Raw genomic sequence first — 12,721 nt, forward strand, 5'->3', positions numbered from 1 at the left:
GCTCAGAGGAGTGTTTTATCTCTGTGACAAGCGGAGTCATTTCTGCCACCCCTGGGACTGGGTAATCCGGGAGCTCTGAGTTATTGGAAGGAAAGGAGACTTATACTGATTCGCTACCTATGCATTATGCAATGCAAGATATAAATATATTTTACAATATCCAAGGTCTGAAAAAAATGATCCTGTGCTGGTGGAAGGGATTTGTAATGCCACGGCGGGTTGAGAAGTAGGTGGCACAAACACTTGACATTGTGAAGAAAGGTGTGTCTTTAATAAACGAAAAAGCGTGATGGGCAAAACAGACAGCAAACAACCCAAAAATAGCTTACATCTTTCAGGGTTCAGTGCAGCACAATCCATGGTCCCTCCTGGTCCTGTGAGTGATCACCTGTGAGTGAATGGGTGACAATATGAATATGAATATTGTCACCCATATGAATGGGTGACAATGGGTCACCCACACTCTGCTCCCCGGGCACACTTCATGGCTGTCCACTGCTCACCAAGGGTGATGGGTTAAAAGCGGAGGACACAATTTGTTGTGTGCTGTGCTGTGTTTCACGATCACTTCACTTTCGGAGAGTGTGGTTTTGTAGGAGCCGTGGACAGGGAGGAGTGTTACTCAAGGTTAACAGAACTGCCTCCTTAACCACCACTGAAAATCATATTTAATATTTAGAAAATGTTTAAAATGTTCTATATACTGGAAAATATATAAAAAAATGCTGTGCTCAATTGACTGGCTTAAGACAACCTGTCATTTTATTGAATAATTTGCGAGACTGCAAGGTATAAGTTTTGGACTTCAGACGTCATTTTCCATTCGTCTGAGTTTGCTGTGCAGTGCGCCCATCCAAAATGTCGGTTTCCAACTGTGTGACTCAGCAGATGATTACCTCAGGACCTTGTGAGTTGTGCAGGAGAAGTTGATGGAGAGGTCTTAGTCTTAGGCTGTCTGCCGGTTACGATGCTGTCTTTACTATGTACCCCAGAGTCGCCCCTATATCAAACTCTTATTTATACAACACTACAAAGACACACGTGTGAGCTTGCTTGCTGTAGCCTGTATCAGGGCAGCTTCAGGCATCTGAATTTAAAATGAGTTTTGGGTCTGCTGACAGCTCTGCGGATGCGAGGATGTGGGATAAAGTCCACATGAGAGCATTTTAAGGGACGCAGTCGCACTGGGCCTTTATGAATTTCTCCTTTGCTACTCTGAGGTAGCTTGATGGATATGTTATTCTGAAGAAGTGACTTAAGAAGACGAGTGCAGGAGGTGTGAGCCGAGGACGCGGCCTCCGAAGGCCCCCAAACATCCCCCTTGCTCTCACCGTTCCGCCACCTTTCCACCGTTACATGATTTACAGCAGATACAAGCAGCAGCTGTGTTTCATCATGCTGCAGACAACTGAGGGGCATTGGCTCTGGAGATCCAGCCTCCATCTATGCATCACTTACAGACAAGGCTCCCCCCCCATCTCGACCAAAAATTCAAAAATTCATACATTTAATTTGCCTCTGCAGACTGGCTGCCTGCTTCTGTTGACTTGTTACTTTGTCTTGTGCATGTCCTGAATGAGCCAAATTCATTTCTTTTACGGCAAACTTTACTTAGGGGAGAACGTAATCCCAGGGCTATGAGGGGAAAACAAAGAGGCCATTGTGAGACAGCCAGGTCATGTGACGAGATTCACTAACAGTGACATCTTAACTTAAATTTCCACTGAAGGACATGAACTTCATAACAAAGGTATGTAATAGTGGGATGTATGTGAGGAAATGACGGTTTTCAACCTCTTTGTTGACATGAATGCTGATTATGTCGTGGAGTGAAACATGGAATGGCGTAATCAGATCATGGGCACAATGTGCCTGTGAGCACGTTGACACACTCTGTCAACTTCAAGCTGTTACCACATCTCAGCTGCGGTTATTGTGGAGATAACCGTGTTGTCTTTTTATATATGACACAGGATATATATATATATATATATATATATATGTGTGTGTGTGTGTGTGTGTGTGTGTGTGTGTGTGTGTGTGTGTGTGTGTATATAAATAAATATATTTATATTTGTTCAAAATAGTTACAGATAACCTCCCCGTATACCTTTTATATACACTAACAGAAACATCTTTTTAGTCCTTTGAGATAAAGCAGCTTCATATGGATTAAGATAATTTTCTCTGCAGTATGGATCCAACTAAGGCATAATATAAAAAAAAAACAATGAATAAACGCTTCAATGAACACATTCCTATTAGAAATATCAGACCTCTTTCATTTGCCTTCTTTTGTCCAATGTCTTAATATTTTAAGGAGTTGGGCTTTGACCCGCATGTGTGATATATTATCATATATTAAAATGTTTTCCTCTCATAAAAAAACCCTCATACTTTATGAGTTTAGTAAATGAAGCAGAGTACAATGATTGAGACCTTCACACTTCTTAATTTCACTCTTCGCATGTCTCACACATATGCATGAGGTTTCTATAAATGGATTTCACATCTTGTCAAAAAAGCAGTGTGGAATAAGTCAGTTTCCCGTTCATGGATTAAGCCTAGTCCTAGACAAAAAGAGAACTTCAATTAAGTTCTTCATTCAAAAACCATTTTAGTCTTGGACTAGGCTTAACCCATAAATGGTAAACCCATACATTCAAAGCTAACCCACTATTAGAATTTTGCAATCGGAATTTATGCATGTATGTCTGATTTTCTGCAATATAAATGTGAACTGTAGGTCCGAAACCACAGTTGCATTGAAATAATTCAATAATTTGGGACATTTGTCTATCTTTGTGACTTTGTGAAAACGTTCTGTCTCATTTGAACAGTAAATGCTCCAGACTGCTCGCGGGGATCTGTAGTAGAAGTCTGGAGATCTACAGCTAGCTGGAGATCTATTAACTGCAGCATTATGAGAGGTCCAGGCTGTGAAAATTACAGGCGCGCTGCATTCAGGAATCTGGCGGCAGTTTGCATCGATGACAGGAGGGTGCAGTTGCTGTGCAATTATAAACACTGCAAAAGTGTGACGCCCAGGAGCCGCTGGGCGATCGCAGCAGGCGCTCCTGCACCTGATTATTGGAGTCCTGGTCCATCCCAGCAGAAACCAATTAGACTTGATGGACCAGAACCAGTAGGTGCTGCCACATTAACATGGACCTGTTCTTAACTTTGTGTTTGTTTTCAGCTCCTGCCTCCGGGTTGACTTAAGTTCTTTCTGTTTCCTGTTGGCCCTCGTGCCTTTTTGTTTGTGTTTATTGAAAATCCCTTTCATCCACAATGTCCTGTGCCTGTGCTTTGTTCCCCCTCCTTACCTCAGACGTGACAAAAGTGTGCAAACAAAGGCTTCGGGCTTTCCTGTGGGCTATACCAGGTCAGGACCATCATTGTCGTTTGTACCTTCTCCTCCCCGTAAATCAAGTGCACAATTGCTTGTGGATTTAATAAGGAAGCCCACATTTCTTCTTGACATCCTTGCAAAAATGCAGATGTGTTAGATATTTTTTAACTTTAGGTCAGTAGCTTAAATAATTAGAGGAAACATAGCAGGGTATCGTCACCTCCGCTTGTAGATACCCCATTCAGTCTAAAGTGATGTTATGCACTGTAACTTCTGCGATTCAATACTGCTCAGAGTATATCCATATTTTAATTATATGGTTGTTATTGGAATGTCCAGATGTATTTGGAATTTTTTTTTACTACTTCAATGACTCACTTATTTTTTTTACTTGATTGAGAACATACAAAACGAGATTTGATCTGAATATGCAATTAAATTTCAAATGGGCATTAAGTGCTATCTCCTTTTCAGCATTTTTTTATGTTGAAGGTACTGAAGGTTAATGGGAAATACTGAAGGTTGTCTTTGATCGTAAATAACATAATCGCAGAACAACAGTGATATTGTGTGAGTTATTTCCAACCCCTCCTCTCGATGAAGAGACGGAGTCGTTATCTTTGTTGTTTTTTCCCCCAGCAGCAGAGAAAATGCTTTCAGCTTTCACCTTAGTTATTACCTCTCTGCCATTGTGGTGAAATCCTGTTCAAAGAAAAAGGGAAAAAAATAACAGTTATACTTTGCCATGGCTTTTGCAGGCTTTGTTGGACAAGACCGATGAAATAGACGGGGCTGATGCGATGGAGGAGCTGAGAGATTAAAAATTGATTTGAAAGCGGATATGATGAAGATAATGATGGCCATATTCAAGGCAAGACTCAGAACCAGAGGCTTACAACAAATAGCTGAGGATGTGCTGTGGGCTTATTTAAATTGACGGAGATCAAAAGCTCTCTGCTCGTTTCATGTAGTGCTGGACTAATTCTAGACTAGGCAATAAACCGAATTGAGCCATAGAGCTATGGAAATATGACTAAAAATGAAAAGAGTCAAGAGAAGCACAAAGACGAAGCTGTACATTGGGACAGGTATACGCATGATAGGTTACTTTGAAAACCATAACCATTGATATGAAATTCATGAAGTGAAACTTCCAGGAAGATGGGTGATGAAAATGTTGTAAATTATGTGAAATGGCCTTCAGATGCCAGACACAAACCCAATTTTTGACTGACACATTAGACATCATATAAGAAGCGAAATTAACCAGTAAAGGTGGGTTTGCATCCCACAAAAGGAAAATCTGTACCAATTGGCACCTTGGTGTTGTTGTGGGGTTTTGTGGTGTCCAACACCCTAATGAGACAATTAATGCTGATTTTCTCTTTAAACAATTGAACTGAATACCTCATACTACCAAAGTTACTCTTTCAAAGATCTGATGACTGTGGGGAGGGTGAAAAAGTGCATTGCTGTCATGTCCAAATGCCTCATTCACATGTGTTCACAGCTGTCACATTAGAATGTTAGCATTGGAAATTTAGCAATTGAAACTTGGACTACTTTTTATTGGCTAGCTAGCAATTGTTAAACGAATCAAAAACCCTGCACTACTACGCAGCCAAATTTCCCGCTACTGACTGGCTGGTACTAAAAGTGATGTGATTCACAATTCGAACCCATAACCTTCTGATTACAGCTCCGATTCCTTACCCGCTAGGCCAACCATTGACCAACGGTGGGTTGGTCCTAAATAAGCAGGGCCACTTTCATAGAGCATTATCCCACTCTGTTCTTTTCAGGTCACTTTTCCTACACGCTGTGAGCATCACCCCGAGAAACGCCTGGCACGGAGTGGTCATATGTAATTGGACTGTTTCCTTTTCATGCTGTGGACATTCTGTAATGCTGGTAAATGTTAGATGGGGAGATGGAGGCTGACGGGGTCAACTGTTCAGTGTCTTATGTTGTTTAAAGTTTGGCCCAATGATAGCTGCTGACAAAAAGGTCAGCTTGCTATTATATTGCAGGCCATTTTTTTAAAGGCTGAAATTAAATATCCCAGCCCGGACTCGGGTGTAGTTTTTCCATATCCCTTATATGTCTCATGGTTTGATCGTTCGTGTGTTGCCTCACTGCTGCCGGGGCTTGAGGCATGGTGGAGATGAGTCTTGTTCAGCGTCCTCATGTGTGCAGTAATGGAATGAGAAGCATCCCCCGTCCGTGGCGAGACGCTTGGGGCACTTTGCCTGTAGTCTGCTCCTATCAGAGCCGATCCCGCAAGTTTCCACAAGCAGCAGCTGACAGAGCCAGCCTCAGCGGTGCTTTTTGGGTGGATTATGCCCTTACGTGTTTCCCGTGCGTACGTGTGTGGGGGATGAGTGATGTAGACGTTGGGGAGGAAGCAGTCACTACACACGCTGCACACGTTTCTGTGGCAGCATGTTGCTGTGTGGTGTCACTAAAGGGTGATGAAAGCTGAACAGGTGAGATGTAACACTGACGAGTGTGTCACGGAAAGAGTTGGAGACAGAAGGTGGACCTGCCAGAACAACCAGGCTTCACGACAGAATGCCGATCGTCTCAGTCTACCTGTCAGCGTCTCTCTGTCTTTCTCTTTCTCCTCATTTCAAGTTTTGCTGGAACAATACAGTTCTGGTGGGGGTGGGGTCATTTTATCTGTATGAAAGTGCAGTGATTGTCATTGTGAAACTGCTGTCCCAGATCCAGTTATCGTTCTGGTATAATATCAATATGACCAATTAGGTCTTCGCTGGACATCTGATAAACATGAACTAAACATTTTGATAACTAACTGAATGTGTGGTTGAGATAAGAATGCACCTTTCATGTTTCTGCTATGTGGCGGTGCCTTATCCTGACTGAACACACAGATAACTGCATGTGGTATTGTTTTTAGGTATCAGACCAAACCCTTGATATTGTTATCAGTGTCTGTGCGTCGCTATTGATTTTCATGAGATGCTCGTATTCTTGTATTTGACTGCTCGTTTAGAGAGCTCATTGCACTGACATTCAATCCCATACACACTGATAATTGCCCATTTTTATTTTGAAGCAGTGTTTGATCTTTGGCGATCCCTGTTTGAGCATGCTTGGACAGTGCATTGTTTAATAAGTATATTAAGGTAACTGGCTAATGCTCCCATCCCACTCCCACCAGAGACACTGCAGCACATATGGCAAATTTATTGCGCTGCACATTTGCAAGGAGGGGAACAACGGACAACGGGATTATTTGGGAGCTGCTGCTGTGCTGGGTGGGATTTGTGGAGGGGTTTTGAGAGGTGAGCCGGATGATGTAAGTGTTCTTTTTACTGCAGATGCATTCAGATGCTGTGCCATAGCATGTTGAGCCAGGTGAGCCAGTGAGAGGTAGAGACATAGGGAATGGAAGAGGGGTGACGATTCAGCCATCAGCTGTCTAGACAAATCTGTGTGGAGTCGTCCCTAAATATCTGTGCAGTCTTTCTTCCCGTCTCTCTCTTAAACGGACTTACTACGTTTGCCTTGCAGAGCTTTTTATGCTTCTTTCCCCTCATCCCAATTTTACCGTCAGTATATCTCCTCCCTCATCTCTTTGCTTACTCTGTGTATACTCTCTGTGTCTGAGCATGGACAGCTTTGTCACACATAGCTTCAGAAGCTGAAAAAAATGTTCAGTTCTGTTTCCATGGCAACTGAGCTGAGCTCCCCCTTTCTCTTCCACTCTCAGTACCTCCAGCATTAAAAAGAAGTAGAGAAAGAAATGGAGAGGGGGAGACAGGAAATGGACCATAATTATTTAAACATTGGTTGAATACATTTCCCACTGTACAGTATACACAGGTTCTATAGACTGTGAGTAATGCATTATATACACACAGGGCTGCAGACTGGACAGGGATGTTCGGCGTGTGAGGCTTGTTTGGTCAGATGTCTCTCTGGTTCTTCTGACTCTTTGTCTAGATGCTGGCCATTGGTGATGTGTGACAACGAATTGAGTTGGCGCATGTCTCTCTGAGAGCAGGTTCTGCTAATTTGGCAATTATGAGGGGAGCAAATCCATTACAGATCTGATGAAAAGGGACCTAATGAAATCCTTGGGGATAAAGGTGTGAAAGTAAATATTAAGAATGCATTCATTTCTAAAGGCCTAGGTGAATTTCTGTGCAGCAGAACGCCCTCACGAAAGATGCTTGTTTATTCGTGTCATGGTGTCACATGAATTGGCAGCAAGTGATTAAATGCTTGAGGGAGCCTCTGCCTCTGTTGAAATAATGAATGATTATTAGCCAAGAACATGGTATTTCTCACCGCCTCCTCATTTTCGAATGCTATTTCTGACTAGTTTGTGTCATTATTTTATGCATTATATCTTTATAAACAAACTATTTTTTATTCCATCTATGGCACATTCCAAATGGTTCAAATGCTGTTTAGCACGCACCACAAAAACATTTTTTATTGTATTATTAGAGTATTACCTTTTTACTTTCTATTTCTCTATATCTTATCTATGGGCTGGCATTGTGGACCACAGGACCACAATCTCATTACACTATTGTACTAAGCATGATTGTGTAATGATAATAATGTCTTTAATCTTAATCATTTAGAACAAACCAGTGCCCCAGTCCTGGCAGCCCATGGCCACCAGCGGGTGTCACTATGATGGATCCAAAGTGATGTGATAAATAAGGTCCATTTGTGTCCAGTAACCTTTCTGCCTATCAATACATGAATTCATTCCTGAGTCATGTGCTTCATTTTGTCTTTTGTGTGTTTGCAAATATATCTTCTAATAGTTTGTTTGTTCACCTGTATGCCAATGTCCTTCCTTGTTTGCTTGTACAATAAACTGTTCCATTGATGTTTCGATTTCATTCCGCACAGTGTGACATTTGGACATTTGGCTGTGTCCAGTCCAAATCCAATATGTTCTTATCTCCAATTGTTAAGCGGTGAGTTACGGTGTTTTTTGGTGCTGATAATGTGTAGAGACACCTGTTCAGATCAGACCTGTGCCAAGCTTTGTAAAAAAAACTAGCAGCCATTAGCAGTGGGCGCATATCATTATTGTTAGCAGACCCAGGACGTGGGGACGGGGATAAAGGGCACCGAACAACGCCTGAGAAACACACTCGTTTGCTCAGCCCCTTGTTGGTTTTTTTTTTTTTTTTTGGATCTCTTCCCACTAAAGGAAGTGTCACCGCACACGAGGCTGTGCCACGCTGTAATTTCCTGTTTCAGCTGCTGATGAAGAATGGATTTAACCACGCCGCTCACAGCTCAGCTGCATCCGGCAGCTGGGAAAAATTACACACGCTCTGCCATCGCGTCCCACAGGGAGCGAATTTATGTGCTTTTGTTGTGACGCCGAGTAGAGAGAATCGTTTCGTTTCCTTGGAGCCGATCTGGGACCTTCTGACCACCTTCGTACAGCAACCCTGTCACGTGATAACCTTCTTCTTTGAGAAGGGGGAGCACTTCCTCTCATTTTTAAGCCCACCGGCCCCCAGCAGTGCCCGATCACCGGACTGAGTGATATGTTGTTGTGATTTGCACCAAAAGGGCAGACAAACCCAGGAGGTCAGCAGGAGATTGGATTGCATTGAGTGTGCTGAGGATGGAGACACTTAATGAAAGTGACTGACGTCCCCAGTGGAGCCGCTAAAGCCAGAGTCCGCTGAGAGCTGCCATCCAAGATAATGTCAGGCTGCTTCTCGCTGAGCTTAATGGCAGAGTGGGTCCCTGTGTCCGGAATGTGTCTGGATGCGGCCTGAACCGGATAACGGGGGAAATAATGAGAGGCGACTTTCATCTCGTTATTTTGCCTGGCTGTCCATATCTCTGTTACATATTTCAGTTTAAGTATGATGTCTCCTGAAAATAACTGGAAAAAGCTACACAAATATACATTTTAAGAACCAGAGCATAAGTTATTTTCAGTCCTGTTACTTCCCCCTGGTCTAGGGGGTTGTGGTGTGGGAGGACTGGAGTGAACCAGGTGACACAATATTCCATGAAAAAGTGACAGGGTTTTATTTACACTGCTTACAATATATGTACAATCGCAGGAAAACCCACCAAGGGCAGCACTAAAGGAAAGAAATAAATGAACAATTCTATCCCTCCATAACCCCCAGTCTAACGTGCACGTGGACAACCGCGCTGCCTACATGAGGTGGGTTCACAGCTCTGTTGTATAAAGGCGGGGACGTCTCAGGCCCGATAACAGCACAGGGAATAGCAAAGGACATACAACTAGTATGCACACACACAAACCTCTCAGATACCCTGTGGACGATCGGTGGCGATGCCCATTGGTTGAGGCCATTTTACTCGCCTTGGCTGCGGCTCAGGCCAAGTCAATCACCATCATTGGGAGGAGCCTGGAACAAAACAAAAATGAACCATAAAGCAGCATCCACACGTTAAGACATCCATTAATAAAAAATAAAAGAATAACATGGGATGTGAGATGCGTGCAGTACTCAGGAAAAAGTATTTCAGGTGAAGTCAAGAAAATGTTTGTCATCTCCTGTGACCTGTGGACATGACTAAGACATCAATTTCAGCAAGAATTGAATTAGTGTAACCTGCTGAACGTTGCTGATGATTCAAAGAAAACAGCTAATTGCCTTTTGTGTGTGTCTTTCTTTCTTCTTCTTCATCTTCAGAAAGAGTTACCATGATTAATGAGACTGGCCCAGAGGTGGGCATACAAGACCCAGATGGCAAAATGTCAAAGCAGGTGGGAAAAGAACGAACAAGCTGTTTAAAATATGCTCCTGTTGTCACTTTTTTATCCAGTATATATTAATTTAAACTAAATTACAACTAAAACCTATTGAACGATCATATTTTAATGCTGCATGTTTGCCTGTGTCACATACAAAGAGGAGCTAATATTCTGAAAATCTGTTGCCAGGAGAGGATAAATGCTACCCAATCAGCACTTTTATGTTTGCTTGCTTTCATTTGGCCAGAAAGGTTTGCAAATATGGACAAACAGCCCGATTAATTTGTAGTATTAGCATATAACTCAATTTGACATGCAAAAGAAAAATCAACACCTGGATTTAAATGAGAAAACAGGCAAGAGCCTTTGATTGGTTAATTACTGAAGCAACATATTATTTAATATAAAATGGATATGGTTATTAGTTTATAGTATGTAGTTGTTCAGTTCAAATGTTCAAAAAGAACCTTTCATCACTGTCACTTTCTTTTTAAAGGATCAAGACAGCAAACTTCTTGATGATCACAGGAATATAGATGATGCTTCTGACAAGACGACCCCTGGCAAGATGGCCAAATCCCCACAGAAGTCATCCAGGCGTTCGAAGATGGCTCCGTTCAAGGTGGCACTGTTGGACAACTCAGTTTACGACGGTGTAATTGAAGTAAGCGCATGTTTCATTGACTTTAGTTACAGCTGGTTTATTATGAAATTAGTTTTCTTGAATAATAGCTGCACTTACACATACAGTATATATGAAGCATGACACATCACACTTTTTAACTGTCCTTGAGAGGACTGATTCTGTTATTAATACCGTAATTCACAATATTTGGAGAGCGTGTGAAGCAAGACATGCTTTTATGCTTTCATGTGAAAAATGAAACTGCTATAGAGACACACACAGCACACTGGGCACACTAATGAGAAACACAACGTCAGGTTTCAGCCACTCTGACAAGTAAATATGTGGCATAAGAAGTAGTACTCCTGTCTAATTACACCACCTTTTTGAGCACTTTCACAGCCTGGAGAGGCGCAACTAGACTGAGACTTCTCACCCTTGAGTATGACTTGTGATCTTCAACCCAACTCAGGCACTTATATTCCTAGAGAAACTGAGCGAGACTGGAGCGCCACGTCCAAGTGTTAGTTTTTAATTAAGCTATGCAGCGTTCAAACTTTGCACAGGGTAAGACGTGGGTAAGCAAATTACTAGTTGGCAGCAGCTTGTTTGTTAGTTCTGAATACGAACAAAGCACATATAACATTGTAAATCGTTTGTTCTTTAAAACATTATGTACAGCATATCAAAAAACAAAACTTTAAATAAATTAGAATTACGGCCTGCTGAAAAGTTTCACAGTCCATTTCCTTTCTCTGACCCCTAAATAATACTTGCCACTTGATTGTGAAATGATGTGAATGTGAAACATTGCAGAAAAGCAAACGGTGACAAAACGTGTCCTCTGCATTTAACCATCACCCTTGGTGAGCAGTGGGCAGTCACGGAAGGCGCCCAGGGAGCAGTGTGTGGGGACGGTACCTTGCTCAAGGGGACTGCAGTGGAACCGTGACGGCTCAGGATTTGAACCCACAAATTTTCCAACTAAGAGTCCGCTTCCACTGCCCCAGATGTAATTCTACATCTGTGATAACACATTATTGTACACAATTTGTCATCCTCTGATGATTCTTCACTTCACTTACATAACCAGCAATCCCACTGGTGCAAACACAGGAGCATCATAAAAAAACCTGATGCTGTGAGTGCCCTGGACTTCAACCTCTGTGGAAGTGGACTGCAAAAAATAGCCTTTTAAACCAAAAGGTATTTAAAAACCCAGGATGTAAATTACCACATCGACTTTCACCTCTGTGTCATCATGCCGCTCATCTGCATCTGTTTGCAGGTGCAAAAGCGGCAGTTGTCGGTTCCAAAGGTACAAACTCAAAAAGCTTATAGCTGCACATATGTATGCTAGAGGCAAGGAGAAGCAAAAGCTGTTGAAACAGAACTCACTTTTAGAGGGAAATGAGATATAGGGGAGAAAAAGAAGAACATGATGGTGAACACAGATGAAACACCGCACCTGTTGTGTTTCTTGTTTGAGAAGTATTGATCATTTTGTTGCTGCAAAAACATGTTTCATTGACTCTGATGTAAGTCCCGGTGATGGACTCTGCGCTGCAGGAATGGCTGATGTAAACAGCCCGCACTCTCAAACTAATCCACGTGCACCAGAGCACAGCATGTCCAAACGATATCCTTGCTATCTTCTTCTCCCCATTCCTTCATCCTGTGAATCAGCTCTGAATGCAGCATACAGCATGGTGGGACAGAGATGCTGGGTTCTTGTTAAAGTTTCAAATGTCACCATGTGATGGGAAACCAGGCCAAGTGACGGGGAGAATTGAATTGCAGTTTATAACCCAGCTGTTGCCTGGGTGGGTAAAACACTGGTCTATGAACCAAAAGACCAAAAAGTATACAGGTTAAAACCCCACTTACTACCATTGCGTCCCTGAGCAAGACACTTAACCCTGAGTGTCTCCAGGGGGACTGTCCCTGATTGTAAGTGGCTCTGGATGAGGGCGTCTGATGTAAATGTAATCTAATGTAA

At 42.4% G+C, this 12,721-nt stretch overlaps 1 protein-coding gene across 8 annotated transcripts in view; it reads left to right on the top strand.

Moving 5' to 3' along the window:
* Window positions 1-12,721, top strand: part of LOC114800397 (band 4.1-like protein 1) — a 60,864-nt gene that overhangs the window by 24,191 nt on the left and 23,952 nt on the right. For all 8 annotated transcript variants that reach the window (XM_028997718.1, XM_028997717.1, XM_028997720.1 and 5 more), the window contains exons 2-3: window positions 10,036-10,109; window positions 10,594-10,761. In XM_028997718.1, the coding sequence (XP_028853551.1) occupies window positions 10,047-10,109; window positions 10,594-10,761 (231 nt within the window). In that variant the 5' untranslated portion in view covers window positions 10,036-10,046. The remainder of the gene's footprint in view (window positions 1-10,035; window positions 10,110-10,593; window positions 10,762-12,721) is intronic.

Source organism: Denticeps clupeoides, chromosome 12 (assembly GCF_900700375.1).
Source record: "Denticeps clupeoides chromosome 12, fDenClu1.1, whole genome shotgun sequence".
NCBI classification, from domain to species: domain Eukaryota; kingdom Metazoa; phylum Chordata; class Actinopteri; order Clupeiformes; family Denticipitidae; genus Denticeps; species Denticeps clupeoides.